This window comes from Stigmatopora nigra, chromosome 5 (genome assembly GCF_051989575.1).
Source record: "Stigmatopora nigra isolate UIUO_SnigA chromosome 5, RoL_Snig_1.1, whole genome shotgun sequence".
NCBI lineage: Eukaryota > Metazoa > Chordata > Actinopteri > Syngnathiformes > Syngnathidae > Stigmatopora > Stigmatopora nigra.
The window spans coordinates 4,590,375-4,613,646 of NC_135512.1; the positions used below are offsets into that span (position 1 = coordinate 4,590,375).

At 39.2% G+C, this 23,272-nt stretch overlaps 1 protein-coding gene across 1 annotated transcript in view; it reads right to left on the minus strand.

Moving 5' to 3' along the window:
• Positions 1-23,272, minus strand: part of celf5a (cugbp, Elav-like family member 5a) — a 198,668-nt gene that overhangs the window by 83,269 nt on the left and 92,127 nt on the right. Inside the window, 1 exon segment of the mRNA XM_077716454.1 lies at positions 3,713-3,761. Coding sequence (XP_077572580.1) covers positions 3,713-3,761 — 49 coding nt within the window.

Sequence of the window (23,272 nt, forward strand, 5' to 3'; positions counted from 1 at the left end):
TCTAGCTCATGTCTATCTCAGGAGAAAAGGGAATAGGCGGGTCCAGGTTTGCCTCCTTGCAATAGCACCCCCCCCCCCACCCCACCCAAACAACAACAACAACAGCGCCCCTCGATGGTCCGCATCCTTGGTGACAGAGGCATTTGCAACTAGAGCAGCTCAATGTGAAACGTCTGTTGTTCTGCTAGATTAGGTAGGTGATTGGCCATTAATATTCATTTCACAGTGTGTCTTTGTTAAGCAGCAGCAGGGGCTGACAGTGTTTGGATGAATTTACTCTAGCGTACATTTCCCCTTTGATTTTGTGGGAGAAAGCACATTCTGGGGCTTCTGTGTAGCACTATGAGGTTCATTAGTTTGTATGTTTTTTTGGGGGGTGTCAGATTAAAGAGAAGCAAAGGGGGTTCCCTTGATTTAAAAAAAAAAAAAACACTGTTTGGATTCAATGTCTAGGGGAAATGAAATATTAAGAGGGCTTTGTTAGAAAATGTTGCTTTCATCCTAATCAAGCATTGTGGCTTCTATTTGATGCCTGATGAAAGGCCCTTTCAGTTTTAAACGTATTACTTAGTAGGGAAACATTGTAGAGGCATTTGTGGTTTGGGGCTGTTGAGAAGAAGTCCTGGTGGAACTGAAGTCTAGCAGGTACAAAAACCACAGTGGAAAAGGTCTTCCCTAATGAAGGTGATCTAAATTTTCCCATTCTTAACGAGATTAAGGCTCTAATTAGTATAATGTGATGCACTGAGGAAGAGGTTACCCCTTTTGGACCGGTAGAGTGGCCCGGAGAGAGTAGGGCAGAGTGGGGCTATCCCTTGTGAGTCTACCTCAAGTGCACAGAGGAGGTAATTAATTCTTTCAGTATGTCCTTAGTTAGTCTCAGAAGATGCTCCTAAGTAAAAGCCAAAAGGATCAAATCACACACATACGTGCACACATAAGCAAACATCCGTTAAGAATTGCAATCCACATGTCATTGTTTGCCTTCTGACATCCAAACCTAGGAATGACTCTGCCATATTGGAAAAACCTGAACTTCATTTCAACTTTTTAAACAGCAAAAGCTAAGGCATCCAAGTTGGAACAGTCCCTGGAGAGTATTAACAGGATTAAGGGAAGCCAAACGAAATACATTTATACAAACTTTTCACAGGTAGTTGTTCAAGAAGCCCAATTCACTAAGCTCTATTTCTGACATGTCTGTTCAAATAATATTATTGTTAAAAAGGTAAAAGCACAGTCTTTGTTTTGATCTTATCATTAATTGGGGTGGGTATATATATATATATATATATATATATATATATATATATATATATATATATATATATATATATATATATATATATATATATATATATATATATATATATATATATATATATATATATATATATATATATATATATATATATATATATATATATATATATATATATATATATATATATATATATATATATATATATATATATATATATATATATATATATATATATATATATATATATATGCATCTATTACAATTAAAGGCATAAAATATTCTGTGTCAAAGAAACTGTGGCACAAAAACATTGGGCACACTATTTTCCAACGTTCCTAAATTGTTCAAGCCATTTGTGCCATTTCAGTAATTCAGAAGGATTTACAGATAAAAACAAGCATATTTAACAAATATGACTGATTTTAAGTTGTGAGCTTTCCAGCCGAACTAGTCTACTTTGGTCCAAACGGGTATAAAACAAGATTTGGGCAGTGTGTGTTTCATTAACATTGAAAATAAGGTGACTCAAATTGATAGCCCCTATGACGCTACTTTGACTTGTTCATTTAAGAAGATGTGTAACTCTCAGGTCTACCCCCCGGCGCTCATTTCTACCTCAGTGGGGTCTTCGGGCCGGTCAGTAAGTGAACACCATACGGTCTGACCAGAGCGTCGTGGGAACTCTCAAAGTGGCGGCTCCCGAGCAAGTAAAGAGGCAGCTGAGTGTCATTGTTAATGTGGACACACAGCAGCACAATGGCTAAATCGATGGAGGTATAGGGGACATCAATCTTTGGCTTGTCTAATCACTCCTATTACACAGTGAGTGAAGGTAAGAAAGCTAGGAAGCAACGCTGGCAGTTTCTCCACGAGCTTTATTGGCCTTTCTTTCCAGCAACTCTCTACCAGGTTGTCCCATCCTTTGAAGCCTTTTTTTTTTGACAGGCAGCCAAGTGCCCAACCATCCAATTCACACCAAATCGTCAGAGGTTTGGAGGTAAAGCCTCAGAAGTACAGCATGGCAGCTGTATGCACTTGGCATCGCCCATGAATAACTATCCCACCTCTTTTTCACTTTCAAACCCCTCTCTCTCTCATTCCCTCTTGGAGCGGCAAAACACGGTTCCTTTTTTTTAAAAACAACAAACACAGACTGCTCTGTTCAAGAGATGTATGCGGAAAAAAACCCAAAACAAAACAGCAATGTTCTGAACTTCTTGAAGGACGCCTCCTCATTCCATTAACATATACATGCGCCTAGAAGTAAATACATTCTTCCCAAAAACAGGAGCGATCAAAGGCGACAGAATTAAACCTGAGTAATGAGGATCTTGGCGAGCATGCTGAAAATGTATTGATTGTTTGCCAAGCTGTACACGCTTCTCCCTCCAAATCTTACTGCCCATATACTGTTCACGCTTGAAAGGCGTACACGCAAATTGAGATGCGCAAGGCGTTTTTTGTTGTTGTTGTTGTTGTTATTTTTTAACTGGGCATCTTGCATGGTCATAACTCTACTATTGATCCTAATCACCATGTAATTCACAACATGGAGATAATAATGCACTTGGCACAAGCAAAAGGAAGAGAGCGTTAGGCAACAGGAAAAACCCCATCACAGTTTTACATTGCTGCAATCAGAGAGAGTCTTTAATTCTTTACGACCTCAATGTGGGATTGAACAGGGAATGAATCTCTGTGGGTTTTTTGACAAGCTACAAATCCTTCGAAATATAAAAAAGGCATGAAACAATCAGGCAAAGAAAGATGACATAGATTCAATTTTGGCTTGTGTTAAAAATAGATGAGGATGCATTTTTTGGGGGGGTTTCTTCAATTTGGTAGATGGAGATTGGGAATTATAGTAAAATAGACTTAATTTTTGCACACACAAAAATATGAAATAGGTTCATTGAGAGCAGTCTAGATCAGAGGAAACTATGAAAGGAATTAGCCCAGATGTGGAAAAAGAGGCCAAAGACTTTGAGTGAAATCACACCGATGCCGAATAATCCTAATTTGGCACAAAAAAATGTCGACCCAGCGCAATACTTGAATTAATGTATTTCTACAAATCATGTCCAGTGGCACTGAATTTAATAACCACGGATGTCATTTGTAACACCTGATTTTGGTGCCATTTGATATTACTGCTGGTACATTGCTTTTCATGGCAGATGAAAGTGGGATTTCAAACCAAAAAAAAAAGATTACTATCACAAAATGTAAAGAAACAGGACGAATCTGGCCAGAACTGCTAAATTCCAGATGCGCAATATTATGTCATGATCACAGGTCACGATCTGATGAAATGATACTTGCTATTTTCAAATACTGGCTGATTATTCACAACACTGTGCACCATAATTCATACCGGGTTGATGTTATTAATTTTGCTGACCAAATCTGGCCAATGAAACAGCTATAAACACAAAAATATAGACTTACCCCCACGGCTCTCGCTATCGGCTGGTTTAACCTGGATTGGGCGAGTCATCTGTAGAGCAGAAGACAAGAAAACCAGGTTAGAGGTGTTGGTTCGACAAAGCAGCATTAACATCCCACTTTCTGTATGAATAGAATCTTTAAATTACAAATCAACATGTCTTTGATACTATTTGATGGTTGTTTTTTGGCTGCTTAGTGTCTGCTATGAGTTTTTTTTTTGTGAGAGGGGGGAAGGAGGATTGAGAGGGGAAAAGAAGAGGCAGCCCTAATAAAGGTGAATCCCACATCACGACGAGTGAGAGGAAGATCAATCCAGGCCTATTGATTGTGAGCCCTTGGGCCGCCAAGAGTGTGTCTCTCTGGCAGGGAAAGGATTCTATGGTGAGAAGACTCACTCTAATCCACTGGACCCCGATAAGAATGGCACCATCTGGATTAGACAGCTCGCTCACCATGGCCTTTATGTCAGACAGTCAGACTCTCTGCCTGTCTTATTGGTGTTTGTTGTTTTAAGCTTAATCATAATGAAAGTTTTAACTGTCAGCAAAGTTAGCAAAAGTACTTGGGCAATGCACTTATGTATAAATTCTCCTTGTTGCTTATTCGGTTTAGGCAGTTATTGCTCATGAGTTTCTTAAATGTTTAATGTTTGCTGTTTCAATAATAGGTAATTGTCTGTGAAGCTTTTGGGATCTTTTTTTATTGTTATTATTTAGAGTTTTAAATATAATTGACTTTGAATAACAGGGAAAAGTCCTCAATTCACTTCCTTTATTTTTCCAATCCGTATTAAGTCTGTTTAATGTGTTTTCAAGTCCTAAAATTATTATTATATTCCATTTAGGAACTTATAGCATTCAAAATTACCTTAATTATTTGCCGCCATAATTTAAAATCTCTAAAATACCCTGACAGGTGCCAGATTGCCATCAATGGCTGCCAAAAATCATGATAAACAAACCAGAGATGTACTAAAAAGCAACTGTTTTTTAGATATACCACTTAGTATTAATATTGGCTACTACCACTTGGAACCTTCAAACTAATGGAAAAAAACATCAACATTCCCACAGTTCTAACATTTCTAATGTTATTTCAAAGAATCACTCAAAAACCAATTAAATGTTATATTACTACTCATTGTGTCTTTAACAAGCGTTATAATGACTTCTTCCACCCAACTTAAAAAACCGACAACTGAAATCATATCCACTTAATTTCCCCGAACCGTCATGCTCAGGATGAAAATGGCTGGTTTATTTAGTCATTTGCACATTTTTTATGAAAGGCATCAATGCAAATGTTTTGATGTCATTATGAGCTGTGTGTAAACATTTTACCTTGCTCTCCCCTCTATTACAAGCAGAAAGAAACATTAATGAGAATCTCTGGGCTCGTAAATGTCCTTAATACCAAGTCATTATTACGAATGTGCATTGTTGTCATGGGTATTCTTGTAAGTTGGTCTTTTGTTGCCTTTTTTAAACATTATTGTGATGACTGTGAAAAGAAAGCGGACTAAAAAATGGCCTTCTACCATTGCCCATTCTAATTCTCAATGGAAATTTCATAGTTCAAACCACTTGGCAAGATTTTGTTTTGTATATATTTAGTTCGATTGTTATCTTGTTAAGTTACCAACCAGAACTGAGGAAAAAAAAGGTCAGATTTAAAGACAGGGCAGTCCAATAAAAGCATGACATGTTCAAGGAGAAACACTATAATGGGATTTTAAAATGTCTTAATAACATGCTGATATATGGGGGAGAGGCCCAAGCCTTATTCATTAAGTGCTAAACGTATCCATTTTCACCTTGAGGAAGAGAGTAACCTTCCTGTGCTGAAATTATTCCATAAATGTACCCGTCGTAAATAATAACTAGCGCCGGATACGTCTTTGTAGGAAAACAGGGGAGGGGGGTGTTATGCTTGCGAGGGGGTTGCGGTTTTGAGCTCCCCCCTTCGCTGTCAAATGTTCTTTCTTCCCATCATAGAGCAAAGTAACTAAAGTTTGCTAATGCTGAGCCACGAGGCATACGCTTGCTCCGACTGCGTATTCGGATATAATTCAGAGTCGAAGACGTCAGTGTCAAACACACTTGTACTCTGACAGAGGCACCTCTGAACCACAGCAAAAAAAACATCCTCCAGACAAGAATCACATCTGGAAATCTAAGGATCCATCTTTGAAAATGTCACGCGGACAAAAGACGTCTCTCGGTGGAGCTGGTTGACTTTTTGTTCAGAACGTATGACAGAGGAGGCCAAATCCGTCACCGTGCTATGATCTCAGTCGTCTCCGTGGGGCGCCAGTGTGTGTGGGAGGAAGCTCGCTCCAAAGCTAGTTACTGTTCACTCTCCAACATAGCGGCTTAATGGCCTATTTATGTGCCCGAAAGCAATGCATGATGGTCCTTAACAGCCATTACCAATGGGTTCGGTTTGTTCCATCTCCCTCGGAGCTCGTGTGTGGGACTTTCACAAATAAATGAACGTCTGTTATATTCCAGCTGCCAACAAATGCAAATAGTACTGACTAAGCCTGCTACTGATAAGACTGAGGTACAGAATATGGATTGCTAAAGAAATCCTGGCATTCCAGAAACATGGACATTATTAATCATCAAAAAATTATAATCACAAAATCTAAATTCGAGCATGCATGCTGCCTACATTCAGTATTCAGTTAAATCAGAATACCCTAACAAATGTTATGACATTCTTTTTTAGCTTTCAAAATCCACTCAGTCCTTGATGTACTTTAAAGTATGCTCTATACTCACTATAAAGAATGTCTATGAGGATAACCTTGAAGTTTGAAAGAGGAGACAAAAACACCCATACACATACATTACATTTTTTTTATTGCCACTCAAAATTGTCCTCATATACATTCTTTATAGTGAGCATATATATATTCTGTGGCAATTACGGTATAAAATGACTCATCGCCATGTCGACATAAACAGGAAAGTTCATATTTGAGCTAATAAGCTTGTGATGACTCACATCCGGTCCTGTATATCTACTAGATGTTACCATGCTATGTGAAGATTGGAGTTCAAACTCTCTCTAGTTGTACAAGGTACGTCTCTTCAGGCCTCCAGAAAATCTATAATTCCATACGCCTTCATTGAGCCGCCTCATTTGCTCAGTTAAGCCTCCAGTCAGTTGAATTAAAGCTCTTAGCAATAGTACGCTGCTGTTTTATATGAAGGGTGAGATAGAAACCCTTGGGCAGACTGTATGTAATGTAGTGTGGGTATGTGTGGAAAATGCTCTCATCTGTAGTTGGTTTCTCAGGATTTATGAGACTTTGAATATAGAGGGTCAGATAACTGCAAAGATATTTAGAAAGAAGAATTAAAACAATGATTGGAATGTTTGTTAGTGGAATTAGGACATTGAAAAAGAATGAGAATGGTTATGGAACAAAAAAACATTGATGGGTATGTCTAAAAAGATTGCAGGAATGGACATATTGAATAGGTTGGGATTGACAAGGATGGAGACAGTTGGAAGTACTAATCAGAAAGAAGGCGAGACACTGGCTGACAAGAGGGAGCCTTACACCAAAGCCTATCACAATCAAAGCCTTTTCAAAAAGGACATTTCACAATTTGAAAGGGGAAATGACAAAAAGAAGACTAAGATTCTCATAGCAACCAGTATTTAAAAAAGTTGGTGAAGCAAGTTTCAGTTTCAGCAACGATTAGTAGTACTCTACTTACAGCAAATTGTCGATGGCACTTACTTACAGTATTTGCAAGTAAGTAACAATACAATATGCATGATGACTCCTGGTTTTTGCTCTACTTTAATACAGAGTAATGCTTGTCCTGGGATCATTAATGCATTTAGTGGGCCATCAAAGCTCATGTTGCTGCAATGCTCCGTAACAGGGGACATAAACAGCCCCCTTCTGACTGGGCTTCTTCGCTGATAGAATTAATACATCCAATAATTGATCCTAGAGTCTGCTTAGGGGGTTTGTCCTCTCGTAAATCTGCCAGGGACAGTAGGATGGAGGAAGCAGGCCAAAAAGGAGCCTCTTATGAGTACTTTCACTGTTAAACTATTCAAGGTTGAGCATAAGATGTTTACTTAAGGAAAAAATGCAGTCTTAAAAAAAGAAAAGCAGTATAATAGAGCAAATTCCATCCTATAAACATAATCTCAGTCATTCTACAAGCTTCACATCTGCAAAACATCAAAGACAAATCCATGAAATTAATCATTTGGATTCATTTTCATTCTCATCTAACCATCGTAAACATTGGTGCCTAAAGATCTTTATTCATTTTACCGTTGCCAATTTGTGATCTTGTGAAGACGCACTATACATGTTTGTGTTTTCTCTTCCTATACGATTTTGAAATGTACCGACGATTGCAAAAATGTGCTAGCGGCAGCAGTGTGGTGCTTCTGATAAGCAACACCAAGTCATCGCAAAGAAGATGCCGAGCTATAAGCTTTAGGATTCCTATCAGAACCAACAGGATTTAGAACTTGAATCGCTAGCTTGGAATGGCACCTGCAGGCCTAGTCCACATTCCTTGCCTATCGTATAATGTCATTACCACCATGGAAAGAAAGGATAGAAAAAGAAAGAAAACCGTAAACTTAATGATTATCGTTTTGGGGTGATTGCAATGCAGAGATCACATTCGGCAAAGGGCACTTTTGATGACAAAAATGGAGTCACTTCATTTGAGTAGGTGCTGCTATTGACAAATGCTGAATAGCTTTTTGAACCATAACTGTTGTTACCCATCTGTTTCATGCCTTCTTGTAATACACCTATTAGCATTAGAAGGCCACAGCCAAATCGACAACATGCGCTATTCATAGCGCCATTACCGCAAGGCTAGTGCGAGTGTATCGCTGATGAAGACTATTAGACCGTCTGTTGTCTGACATAGTCCAAGTTGATTTTTTTTTTTTTATTTTGGTTTACGGAAATTGAGACTGAATTCATCTTCTGTACTGCTTTTTAGTCGAACTAAGTGTGAAAAGGAAAGCCAAACAACTTTACTTAAATGACGTCTTTAACCGACATGATAGTTTTACTGTATTTTCACGACTATAAGGCGCACCGCATTATAAGGCGCACCCTCAATGAATGACATGTTTTTCATTTATAAGGCGCAGTGTCTATTTTGGAGAAAATGTAAGACTTAAGTGTGCCTTATAGTCGTGAAAATACGGTAATTCCTATTGACTTCCAGGTATGAAGCACTCACTACACAGGCCAGGCATTGTTGATGTTTTGGATTTTTTTGTATAAAATCTTGTAGTGGGGGAGGAGCTATATGATGGGAGATTTTGTAAACTGGCATCTGCATATTTAACAGTATTGTTTCAGTTCAGGCGTTTTTAAGACTTTTAAGTGCACCTTAGAGTCATGAAAATACAGTACATTGGTATGAAAATGTCTTTGTCAAAGTTCCTCTGTATCTTTTATTGCTCCGATTTTTTTTTTAACATTTTTAAATTTCATATTCATGTTAATTGCTTTTCTTTTGTCTGGACTTGCGTCTCTAAAACACCTAACTTTGCTTTTAGGGGAAAAAAAAGGCGAAAAAAATCCTTCATTTTCCAAGTAGACTTAATGGTGTTCTGGTGCCAAAATGTTTCAAAGGTGCCGACTAGTAAAAGAGTAACCATAAATAACACCACTTATTCTAGAAAGGTGTTTTTTGTGTGTCTCGGAAAAGTTGTTCCAAGAAAACAGCCAGAAGTCCATCTACTTTACTGCCCTCTCTATTATTATCGCTGTTATATCGGAGCGAAAAGGCTAGCTGGTGACGGCCGCCATCCTCATTACAGCGACAGCAGACCTCAGGTCTCATTAAGATTTCATGAAGGTGGCACCCCGTGACTCAGCACACACAGTGGCATGTCACGGGTCTAGGAAAAGGTTCTCGTCATGGAGCACTTTGCACAAGTGTGTAAGTTTTCTTAATGGCAAACAAGAGAAGAAAAATATTTCTGGACCAAAAAAAAATGCTCCGAGTTTCACGGTCTCATTCCGCCGAAACCCAACGGTCCGTCATTCTCACACTCGGCTGTCTGCTTGATTATGTCTACGTGTCTTGTGGAGTATAAGCTCTCGAGCAGCGGCTCGACAAGAGCGCTACATGGTTTGTGCAGTGGACGAATGTACTGTGTGGGTGACAGAAACAGTGTGCAATCATGAGAGAAAAAAGGGCTATGTGCGCTAGATAGAGGGATTGTGATAATGCCTAAATCCTGTCCCACTGAGCTGGTAGTGAGGGGAAGATAAAAAGAAGTAGAGGAAACGATGGAGGAGTAGAAGCTAGAAATGGACATTAAAGATGTGGAGATGCATCTTGCCAATGAGATTTTGGGCAATGTGAGGGACAGGCTTTAAGAAGCCAATCCCTTCAACATTAACCAATGCCTTTAGTGTTTGTAACACAATCCAAAACGTTGTATAATTTTGATCTACAAATAAATGGGCCTACAACACAAAGTTTAGATTTGAATTAAATTCCCTACCCTTCCACATTGTCATTAATACCCAGTATCCCATGCACTTGTACTCGAGTCTGTTTATTTTTGTTTTTAAACATTGTTTCGTACACGATTAGTGGTCTAAGTGATGTTTTTTATCATTAAAAAGGTGTTTGTAACTGAAATTTCATCAATGACATCTGTAGACATTAATATGAATACTTTTCTGACTCGGAGGGTAATCAATAATCATTCATGTGAATTGAATGTCTAATTGGCAATAATTTGACTCCATACTACTATGAAATAAACAATCGTAGTATCTTAACTTGTCACACTGTCCTTGTTGGCAGTGTTGCCAACCATCTGCACACGTTTTTAGGTTATGGCCTCACTCCCAAAAACACATTTTTTGGCCAGGCATCTTTTTTCACCCCCTGCCAACTCACTGAGCTATTGACATGGTGTGTTACTGTAATGCGCCAAGCAATGGGGGACTCATTGTAAATTTGTGTCAACAAATACTAGAGCAGCAACGACGAGCTCCATCTTCCAAGCCTCCCTCCTTTCCTATCTGCTTTTGCTTTCCCGCACTCTCCTGGTTCGCCCACCGCTGCCACCCGCTTGCATTTCCCGACCTATCTAATGAATCTTATCTGCACAGCACACTGGAGGCTTAAGCTTTTGGTGGGCTCACTACTCTACCCGCCCTCCCACACACACATGCACACACTCCCTCCTCGTTTGATGTACTTGGCGCTTGATTTGTGAGAAACGGTCCCAAAGATAAGACACGGACTGACGAGACGTGGTGGTTTCAGAGGGGAAAACGTCAGGCCAAACCCAGCATGCACCACATGGGCAGGGTCCAAAGAGATCAAGGGGCGGAGTTTAGTGAAATGGCGGATATATTCTATGGCAGAACTACCGATGCAAAGAAGTTAGTGCTTCAAGGTGCCCCCCGTGCACTGATGACAGATTTCCTCCATCGAGCGTCTTCCTTGACGTTAGCTTTGAAGATGAAGCGCCACCGGCAAGTTGCAGTTGCTGTAATGATGTTCAATATCACACATGTGAGCGCTACAGTGCAAGCATGTTTGGCCGGGACCTCTAACCCTTACTATGATGACTCAACTCAGGATATAAAGCACTCTGGGTTTTTTTTTTTTTTACTAAAAATGGATTACCGTATGTCACGACTATAAGGCGCACCGCATTATAAGGCGCACCCTCAATGAATGACATTTTTTCATATATAAGGCACACTGTATTATAAGGCGAACGGTCTATTTTGGAGAAAATTTAAGACGTAGAAGCACTCACTACACAGTCACAGTCACCTCTAGAGCCAGCCATTGTTGATGTTTTGGATTTTTTTGTATAAAATCTTGCAGTGGGGGAGGAGCTATATGATGGAAGATTTTGTAAACTAAGATGGCATCTGCATATTTAACAGTAATGTTTCAGTTCGGGCGTTTGTGTTTTTTTTGAAATCCGACAGTGGTGGTTTTTGGTTTTCTGTTTTTTCCATATATAAGGCGCACTGCATTATAACGCACACTGTCTATTTTGGAGAAAATTTAAGACTTTTAAGTGCGCCTTATAGTCGTGAAAATACGGTATGTTTCATTTATTAAAGTCATCTGTCATTTATATTTCAGTGACTTGGAAAGGTTGAAGGATAAAAAAGCTACAAAAGTATCCAAGCCTTTAGGGTACTGGTTTCAGCCATTGTCCTGTTTTTTGGCCCACCATTCAGCATGCGCACTCATGCAACAAAACACACTCATATCGGGCTGCTACCCACGCATGCACACACGCAAACACACATGCACACGCAGTGTGAGCAGGATGTTTCCTTTGCAATCTGAGAAGATGAGCACAGAATGCTCCCACTGCTGTCACAGCAACTCCAGGATTGTGACAGATTACGGCCGGCTGCCCTGACCGATAGAAGCCAAGAAGCGTGCCTGCTCACTGACTCATAATTCTTGGCATACCTATGCCACGTTGACATTTCGTTAACGGGCCTGAGACCTCCAGTAGGCAACCTTGTTTTATGCACTATGATTGCCTCTAAGCAATTTGCCAACACTTGCACTTTTTTTTTCTTCTCCTCCCCGAGACCATCGCCCTCACCACACTAACAACCCAGCCTCACCCTGGGAGGTGAGGATAGAAATGGAGGCAGCCAAGCACATTGGATTCACAGGGAATTGGAAGGGGTGAGCTGAAAAAGGGAGTATACATAGAACAGAACTAAATTGCATTTCACCAAAGAAAAAAATGAAAAGAGAAGAGGAATCCTCTCACCTCTTTGTCGGAGCAAATACAATGGAGCTTTTAGCAGTGGAAACCAACCATTCCGCCAGGCCAGTAGACCCTCGACTTTTAATTTTCTACTCTCACCACTGTTAGAGTGAGTTCCCTATCCTGGCGATGAGACATCAGGACATCATTGAAGATGATTTTTTCTCTACTACAACAGTCATTTTTGGAGAGGATAAAGAATATGGTATGCACGTGGGTATTACATTGTCTTTTTAACGTAACTTTATATTATATTTGATACTATTTAAGACCTACCTTATGCATTCATGTACATCTATGTGTATGTATATACATATGTGCTTTATATATATATATATATATATATATATATATATATATATATATATATATATATATATATATATATATATATATATATATATATATATATATATATATATATATATATATATATATATATATATATATATATATATATATATATATATATATATATATATACTATAATATAATAATTAATATAATATACTAGAATTAATATACTCTTAATATCGCTTCTTTTTGCATTGAGCAGCCAGTACGGTACAGTAGTTTCCCAATTTTGCAATTGGTTTGCTGGAATTGTCCCCTAATGACATATATGTACAAAAATCCAAACAGCTGTAGAGTTCATCTTTTAAATATTGACCCCCCAGAAAATCTAGCAACAATAAATTACACATTGATTAATAATCACAAGATGGTCTTTCTTACTGAAAAGTATTTGTGCTCATCAAAGTGGAAATTTCATGATGAAACCAGAGTTCAGGATCAACACAGGCCAACCTGCTCTGCCCATCTGCCCATCTGCTCATCACTCCATTCCCAGCATTTGAATGCCCCTCACAGACTAACTGTACTACATGCATGCACGCACACCTGCGACTTCAACTGGTGGCATCACACTCAACTCTAAAGCCTATTTATGTTTTAGAACAAACCAAATGAAGAGGACCCGCCTGTTTTCGCATGACATTCACCTAAAAAAAACTCTCGCCTCGCTGACCTTCAAGTAAAAACCCAAGGGCCGGACAAAATCAGGACGCGTGAGCCTGATCCCTCGTGCTGCTTCTCCCAAACTGCAGTAAACACATACACACAAATAGTGACCAAGTGAGAACAAGAGGCACTGGACCAGAAAGCACATTGCAAGTGTCTGTGCCAACTCCCACTTCTTGCCCCGGGTTGCACATTTCATTGGGAAGGGATTGGAATGGTGTGAGCGGATATGGTTTGAGGGGGATCACTTTTTTTTATATTTCTTTGTGAGCATATAATACTTATATAGTAAATTTACTATAAACTAATCAAATCGCGGGCACTTAAAGCATAGAGACCCACCTTGAATGTCCACCTTAACTTCTTGATAGGTATTGTCCACCATTTGTAATAAAAAAAAAATACATTCAGTGAGCATCCAAAGGGACATTCTGTACAACAGCTTTATCATGTAGATCTCAGCAAAAATTCTTCGTAAATGGAAAAAAACTATTTGACTGTACTGTTATAGTAGAAAAAAACCTAAAAGTACATTGCAATATTCCCAAAAAGTGTCCACTCAGTATGTCAGCTGACATTTAATCATTTTCAGAACTATTTTAGCCAATTAAATGGAAGTATACAAAATTTTACGCCTTGACTTATGACATTATTGACACTCAAAAAACTGATGAAAAATGAAAAATGAAAAATATGGCTGCGCTTATGAGCCTCGTCACTTTTTTTGTGAGAGAAAGTTTTAATTTATTTATTAATGTATTATTTGTCCCTTTAAGATATTGCATTGAAAATTAAGATATAAATTAAAAGACATCCACAATATTAAGACCGTTAATATCCCCGTAGAAAAGATAAATACCTTCATCAAGATCAATAATAGGTTGTGTGAGCTTGTATGTGCATATTCATGGGTAGCAACACCCTGGCTAAGTGCAAATAAACTTACGCCACCTTCAAAGCTTTCATGATAGTAAAATGTAGTGTAAGTACACCATATTGGTTACAGGGTTAAGTGCTTCAAGATGCCTGGCTCTGTCAGATGTGTTGCATTTAGGAAATAATGCAAAGGAGAGAGTGCAAACAGGCTATTAGCGCTGCCGCTACTGCCCCAGACTCCAAAGAATTGAGAAAAACAATCACGACCTCGCCAAATGACACGTGTATATTTACATCAAGACAAAAGAGAATGAACCTCAGATGCCCCGTGTGTGATTTTAAGGTCGGCTTTAAGTCGTGAATGTGAGAAGAATGTGTTCAGATGTGAGGCATTAAAATGAATAAATAATAAAAGCTGAGCCAGGAAAAAAGAAAAGGGGAGGTGGGCTTGTGGGGTAGATGTGTAGGAAGCTCGTGAGTATGATTTAGCTGCAGTTCATGCAAAGTTCAGCCAGACTCACTCTCTTCTTCTGTCACTTGTCTCTGTTCCCTACTCTTGGCCTGCATTAGTTGCTTTTCAGTGATGCTTTAAAGCAACATCTTTGGATTTAATAGAGGCCTATGAAAGCGCATTCATATGGCAAGGCTGGCCCAAGGGTGGGCAAGAAGGGTCATGGGTTCGCTCTCTAAGGTTACCGTAAAATGTAAGATTTTTTTGTGTGTGGTTGGTTAAATACATCTTTGAAACTAGTATGACAAATGAAATTTTATCTACATAGTAATATGGTTATAATTCCCCAACACAGCTGGAAAATAAGTTTTTATACCTTATGAACTGGGTGGAATTTTGGCAACAATAACATCAACCAAATATTTTTCAAGTTTTGAGGATTTTGTTTTTTCACTACCCCATAATTCAGGTATCTGGTACTCTTTTTATTCCTTACATTTTTTTTTGGTCAAATATCCTGGTCCTAGAAGCTTTGGATCTATTATTTTCCATTACTGCCACGCCTCGCGACCAAAAGACCGGGCAACCAAACGTCCGGGCGACCAAACGTCCGGGCGACCAAACGTCCGGGCGACCAAACGTCCGGGCGACCAAACGTCCGGGCGACCAAACGTCCAGGGCGACCAAACATCCAGGGCGACCAAACATCCAACCACCAAACGTCCGGCCAGGTTTGTCATTAAAAGATTTCCACTTATTTCTATTCGTGTATGACAGTTTCATATGTGAAAATATTACTTGGAGGTTTTACGGTATAACACGGAGAGGAAGAGAAAAATAAAGCGATTTTGCCTCATACTTCATCTTCATCTCTGCTTCCTGTCCCAAAGCCCACCTCATGAAATAAGTCCTGCTGAAAATCAATGGCGGTCCGAGCCGCGTAAAGGTCAGCTATTCAGCAGCGCTGGCCTTGGCGGGTGAGCCGAGCTCGGGCTTGTACTGTGAGGCTCAGCTAAGTAGAATTAATGGGGGGGATCGATTATGCTGCACACCAGTCAAATTGAACGAAGCAGGGAATCGTTTGAAGGCAGGAAGTGTGGCGTGACATAGAATGAGATGCACTCCCAAGTAAAGTGTGAAAGTAATGCTGAACTAAAAACGGAAACTCTCCCCACTACATTGCAACTTTTCTTTTCTTTTTCTTTTTTAATTTCACATGGCCTCGGGCATCCCATTCTTCTTGTATTTTCCTCGTTTTAAACTAAATCGATACAGAACCGCAGGAGACAAATCAACGGATGGTGTCACAGTGGAAGGTCTGGGGGGGCTTGGAGACAGGAGGCTACCATACATGTTCCTAACTTGATAAGGTTGATGAAGACGGAGATGAGCGCAAAAAGGGGTGGATGTAAAGATGTAATTTTGGATTTTTCAACGGACGCTATGATAAGAGAGCAAAAGGCTGGAGAGGGATGAAAGAGATAAAATGAAGCTCCAATGGGAGGGCCCGTGGCAGGCAAAATGAACGGAGAGAGAGGAGTGGGCGACAGAACCGATGGTGGTGGGCGGGTTGCGTTTCACGGGAAAATTCTGCTCTTGTGACTGCGGAACGGGAGCCCTCATCTATTATGTATATTGTGGCTCCATGCGGGGGAATTTACATACGTAGAAAAATGGAGCGGTACCAGGAAGCGTTGCTCGCGTAGCCCAGCATTGCCGGTGGCGGCAATTTAAATCATTCTATTCTGTTTGTACTGTCATATTACTAATTCGCTACTTGGTGTTGCTTTATCGGGGAAAAGGGACTAAACGGTGGTGTAAGTATAAGTAAACACCTTTAATTCATCATTATTCAAATAACTCTGGAACAACACTTTTTTTCTTGCTCCATTATTAAAGAAATCATGGAAAGTGAGGACATAGTTATGGAATTTAAAGGAAATTAACAGAGTGGGAATGAAATCGGACTTGGTGAAGGAAAATGTGGTTTTGTGAGATCAAGGTTAGTTTTGTAAAATAAGTTTGAGGATATTCATATTACGGCATTGACAAAACCAAGCAAGAAAATTGCAAAATATGTGCTTGAGGGTTGGCTGAGTGTTGTTTCTCCTTCTTGACCCGTGTATCTTCCTAAGCGTCTCCGACAGCAAAACACCGATGGATCACATGACCATCGGGACAAAAAGAAAAAATGAAATAAATAAACATGACAAGTGGCCACTTAGCCACAGCCTGCCTCGCTGAAACCTGACGAGGGCTCTGTCTGGTCTAACTTCAACAAACGGTAAGTGACATGCCTAAGTGGGTTCAGGTTGCCGATCTGGCGTAATTCAGTAAAAATACAAATGAGGTTGGCTGAGAAAACAGATCATTCAGAGTAGAAGAAGACAAAAAAAGAGGAAAGCCTCCAGAAAGGAGACTTTTTTCCTTGTCCTTCAGATGGTTTTCTATGCCTCGACAACTATGTGACACACACCCAAACAGCACTATATAGACTGGCTGATTTCCCTCATTGGGAATCGATAACAAATAACCTTACTTTTCACTGGCCATTACTGTTGGTGTCAACCACCATGAGTCGTCTTTATCTGCACGCCACGACACGTCTAACCTTGAGTCCACCCTACCGGCCCCCCCACCCCCCAATCTGTCATTGCTCCCCCAGGTAGTTTTCAAGCAGAGGTTTTCGGACCTGTTTTTTTGGAAAGGTTCAAATTGAGCCCTATGGGAACGGGCCTGCGAGGAACAGCCATCTCCCGTGACAGATCAATGGTAGGTCTCACCACAGGGCAGGAGGCCAGGGCCTCGCACAACCTGCTAATAGAATCCCAATGTCATTGCTGACACGACATCGCCAGGTCGGCTCGGGGTGAGCCTGAGGTATAGGACAGGGGGAAAGACAGTTTGAAAAAAAGGGGCGATGGGGGCTTCACACAATTTTGCAGTTTGTGTGGACTGTCTGCTGACATAAAAGACACATTTTACATGGTGCTCGGACGTTTGGTCGTTGGTCTTTTGGTCGCCGGTCTTTTAGTCCCTTTTGGACGCCGGTCAAACTCTCTTTCTCTTAGATCTTAAACTCTCCCATGAATATAATTTTGAGAGCTGGCTTCTACTGTAAACTCTCTGTCATCATTTGACCGGCGACCAAATGACCGGCGACCAAAAAGACCGGCGACCAAAAAAAAAACGGCGACCAAAAAGACCGGCGACCAAAAAGACCGGCGACCAAAAAAAACGGCGACCAAAAAGACCTGCGACCAAAAAGACCGGCAACCAAAAGACCTGTGACCAAAAGACCAGCAACCAAACGTCCGGTCACAATTTTACAATGTCCCTCTCCCAAAAAAAGCAAATATATTTAAAGTACTATTAACATAACTGCAAACCGCCGGTTTGATGCAAGTTTAAAATGGAAAAAAATATAGTTTAAACAGTTTAAACATTGAAGTAGATGTTACTAGCGCAAACATGGCCGGAACCATAACAATAGAATATCCATCAATAATCATTGTAATGACACATTTCACAGTGAATGTCGTTAAATGTGGAGCTGTGCCACAAGAGCCAACAATGGGCCCATTACAATTTGGTCATGGGCGAGATAAGAGTACTACCTCAGCACTTCTTTTACTAGAATTTCAACATTTGCCTTTATTTTCTGATCAATTATTTAACAATGTCCAAGACAGAATAAGAGTATTGTCACATACACCAAGAAAACTAGTGCTATAACGATGTCAACCCTATGAGAAATTAGTCACAAATTAAACTTAATTGCATGACGCTACACGCAAAAAGCCACATTAGTGTTCGTGCTCTCAAATGTAGATCCTCAGCCCCATTAAATTCTTAGACTCTATCTTAAACAAGATGAATAGCCCTTCTGACTTGCATTTTAAATTTCTTCCTTTCTACCCACTCAAAAGTAAATTGCAATATTTCCACTGCAGTGCAGAGTAGCAATGAAAGAAGGGGGGGGGTCCTCATTTCATATATTCCACTTATACTGCAGCTGTTAAGTCACTATAAATAGTCCACTGTACATACACCCGAATGTATGTGTGAGTGATGAGTGCAGGGAAAATCACAGTCACCAGAGGAAACATGTCTCACAGAGTCTTAAGAGCTCCTGATGAAGACGAAAGAGGATTTAGACCTTTGCATATTTTACTCCCACATTACGCTCTATGTGATCTGTACTCTTCTATGCGTGTCACCCAAAAGCTAGCATATAGTTTCCCACTCTCATCTGTCACGATATTCTTCAAAAAGGCATTCGGAAATTAAATAAATAACTCACCTTTTTACAGATTTTTGTGCTTGCAAAGACATGTTTAAAGTAGCCTTGGGCCTTTTAGGTCATATACAACCCATAGAAAAAAAGCATTTGATCTTAATGCACTTCTTATATTATATTATATATAAAACACTCATAGGAAATATTTATACTACTATAATATTTTCATATCACTGCAATAAAGACGAGAAACAAGTAAGAGTTCTCTTTGGTTTATGTCATATAAGAAAAAAGAAATATTATGAATGGCATGCTCTAGAGAAGGACTTTATGGCAAACATACTAAAGAAAAATGTCACCTCCTGCTTACAAAACACACAACTGGGAAAGGTAACATGAAACAGAGCTTTCCAATCTGATTAAATGGAGCCACCTGCTCTGCTACATTTTAGTTCAACCCACAAATGTTAATATAACATGGCACATTTTTTTTATTTACTCTGTATGGTGCTCCAAGGACATAAAACTATCAAAACTGAAAACACAGCCTACTCATATGCACAAATGGGTATATGCTCAAAGCATATAGGGAAGGAGGAAAAAAAAATACTGCATAAATAAGTCATGACATTTACTGGTCATATCACGTCGGCCCGCGAGGGACAGGTTCAGTGATGGCCAGCGTATAGCTACTCTATGTTCATTAATTAACTTGGGATTGCTATTTCCATTATGTTGTAAATGCAAAACATTTTTCCATGAATTCACCAAAACTCACTGACCCTATGCAAGGTTTCTTTACACTACTCGCACCCAATTGATTTATTCCTTCTAAGATGTCAATAGAGAATAATAATTACCGTATTTTCACGACTATAAGGGGCACATAAGTCTTAAATTTTCTCCAAAATTGACAGTGCGCTTTATAATCCAGTGCGCCTTATATATGGAAAAAACAGAAATCCAAAAACGAAAAACCACCACTGTTGGATATTAAAAAAACACAAACGCCTGAATATGATTAAATATGCAGATGCCATCTTAGTTTACAAAATCTTCCATCATATAGCTCCTCCCCCACTGCAAGATTTTATACAAAAAAATCCAAAACATCAACAATGGCTGGCTCTAGAGGTGACTGTGTAGTGAGTGCTTCATACCTGCAAGTCAATAGCAATTGCCGTATTTTCCCGACTATATGGCGCACTTAAGTCTTAAATTTTCTCCAAAATAGACATTGCGCCTTATAATACAGTGCGCCTTATATATGGAAAAGTCATTCATTGAGGGTGCGCCTTATAATGTGGTGCGCCTTATAGTCGTGAAAATACGGTAAATGTGCTCACACTATTATACAGACAGTATTGCCTTATTCACCTACAAATTCAGCACCACAGCAATTTGAGGTTCATTTTCTTGCCTAAGGAGACTTTCAAATGGTCACCAGATTGAGGGGGAAATCAAACCCAGCATAGAAAAACAAATAAAAGAAAAAGATAAGGTTTGAAGAGTAGCATATGATGAACATTGTCCTAAGGATATTCGGGTTAAATGCACAACAGTTATTAGCTTATCACACTCTTCCAGAAGCTCATGCACCAAAATCATGGAGGTCACATTGCAAGTCCTAATATTAAATAACTGAATGATAAGCTTGTTGACGATTCTTACAAATTGCAGCACTTTTTCTGTCTACCGTGAGTGTTCTATTTGTTACAAAGTGATTTTTCAGTTGAAGTCCTGTGTAGTTTAGATTTTTTTTCTCAATAGCTGTAGATCCATGTCCATAGCATGGGAAATATCATATAATAAAATAGGATTGAGTCATAATAATATAATGAATGAACTGTATATACACTGTATTTAAAAGAAAACGGTATTTGAGCTCAATGGAAAGAGATTTATTTTGTCTTTCACTCTCGCGAGGATCATTTTTCATATCCTCTAATCTAGACAGAATTACTAGTGTTTACCTTATCTCACTTGTTTCTTGGCTATTTGATTTATTGTTTTGTTAACTTTATAGGTTCAGATTCAAGGTTACCTTATTTGCATCAATGGATTTATTCAGCAAATCAAAAAAAAAGTATATTCAAAGCATATCTCCAGTCGAACACCACTTCAATTTATGCAAGTGATTTCAATCACTTATTTCCAGAAATTACTTTCGTCGCGTGTCTAACTAATTTAATTGGATTCCATTAAAGGTGAATGTGCCATCTGTACCTGGCAGCATGCAAATGCACTTTTATATACGAGATTTTTTCCCACTTAAAAATGACATATAATATCAAAATGATGACTTCATTTAGGTCTCTAATGACTTTCACAATTTTGCAATAGACAAAACTGCCTGCCTTAAACCAAACAGCAGTTTTTTTTGTTCAAATTCTATCTAAAATGTCTATAATTTCTCTAGATAAGTATCCATGTCAGTCATTGGCAATGTAAACAAATTCATTACACGCACACAAACACCTCATCATTGAAAGTCCACTAGTGTGACATTAGACTTGCCTACATACATTCCCTTAATGATCACAGAGGGTCAGTTTGCCCCTGATCCCCATGCTACCATTAAGCAAATAAAAGCAACACTGATCACCAGGATGTCTACTGAATGCATCAATCTCCAGTAATTAGACACATGTTTTGACTCTTGATCCCAAGCTCACACTTCCTCTAATGAACTCATGAAGAAGGCCTGCTTGGCAAACCGAAACGAGACAAGTACGCGAGGAGAAGACGCCGGAAGCTTTTCCAGCTGAATAAAGCTGTAGTAAGCATAAACAGGGGGGCTTGTTTAATTGAACGTAGTATTGTCTATGTAAAGCGTGTGTAGGTCGCAGCTTGAAAAAAGGTCACAACTGTCACATTAAAATCATGTGGAAGCTTTCTAGCATTAATCTCTGTAAATACTTAGTGCGAAATCTAAATCTATGCGTGGGAGTGGTTGGATGTGTGCTGAGATGATGGTGAGGGATAATACTCAGGAATCAAATAGTATATAGTATACTATTTGTATAGTATGCTATAGACAAGGAAATGGAATTGAAATTGGACTTTTGGGTTTGAATGGAAGTTAAGTGTTGATTTATTAAACAAGAAGACTAATCCATGAAAAAAATAAGGCGGCAAAGTGGAATAAAATGCTGAAAAATCCATAGTTGTTGAAGACAAAGGAGGTAAGCCTATCTTTCAGAATTAATTGTATATCCACAGATGTGGAAAGGGCATTAACACACGCCATACCATCACACTAGCTCAGGGGTGGGTAAACTTTTCGGCTGGGGGCCACATTGACTTTAAAAATTTGACAGATAGGCCAGGTCAGCACAAGATATGATACACATAAAAAAGTGCATCCGTTAACAGTACATATGAAACAGAAAAAAAGGAGTAAAGTATTAACATACTCATCACTCATTATGAAAGTAAAAAGTATAAAGTACAAAGTAAAGCAATATTCTAAATCAGTGCTCTTTCAAAACAATGATGTAACAGGAGTGTTTATCATGCAAGGAGTTTGAATATGAAGTACACATACGGCTTTAACTTGTATTTGGAAATGTAGATGAAAAAAAAATCAGTTAAAAGGTTTTCTATTGTGTTCCTGAGCCTACATGGTTATATCCTTTACATAGCGGTTTAAAACTATACCGCCTGAGGGATTAAAGGTCATTGTCACTCAATGGTCGTTTCTGGCCTTGCCACGCTTGTGATTATATGGAGCATAGAGGACAAAATCCCTACATCTCATGCAATTGTACATTCATAAATGTTCTTAAATCATTAGGCTATTTACTAAAGCAGTTGGTCACAAGTTAACGAAGTTTGTGTAAATAAAATTCTTCTCAGCTCGATATGTTTTTTTTCTGCAAAATCTCGTACCAGCTAATGTGTGTGTCCTAGGCCGACACATCCTCAGCCATTGATAGGGCTCCTTTAAATTCACCAATGCCAATTAAAGTCACCAAATACTTGACGGTAACAGGAGGAGGGGTTCAGAGTAGGGGGGGAAACTGTCAGACAAGTCTGATGTAGAGATGGAAATGCAGTAATTTGGAGTAATTCGGCTACTCGCTAGCGATTTTGTCTTGCCTGTCCGTCCATCCTCAGTCTGTCCGCTGGAATAAATGGGGTCAGCGGCGTGTGATCGGCAACATTCATTTATATGTAAATGACC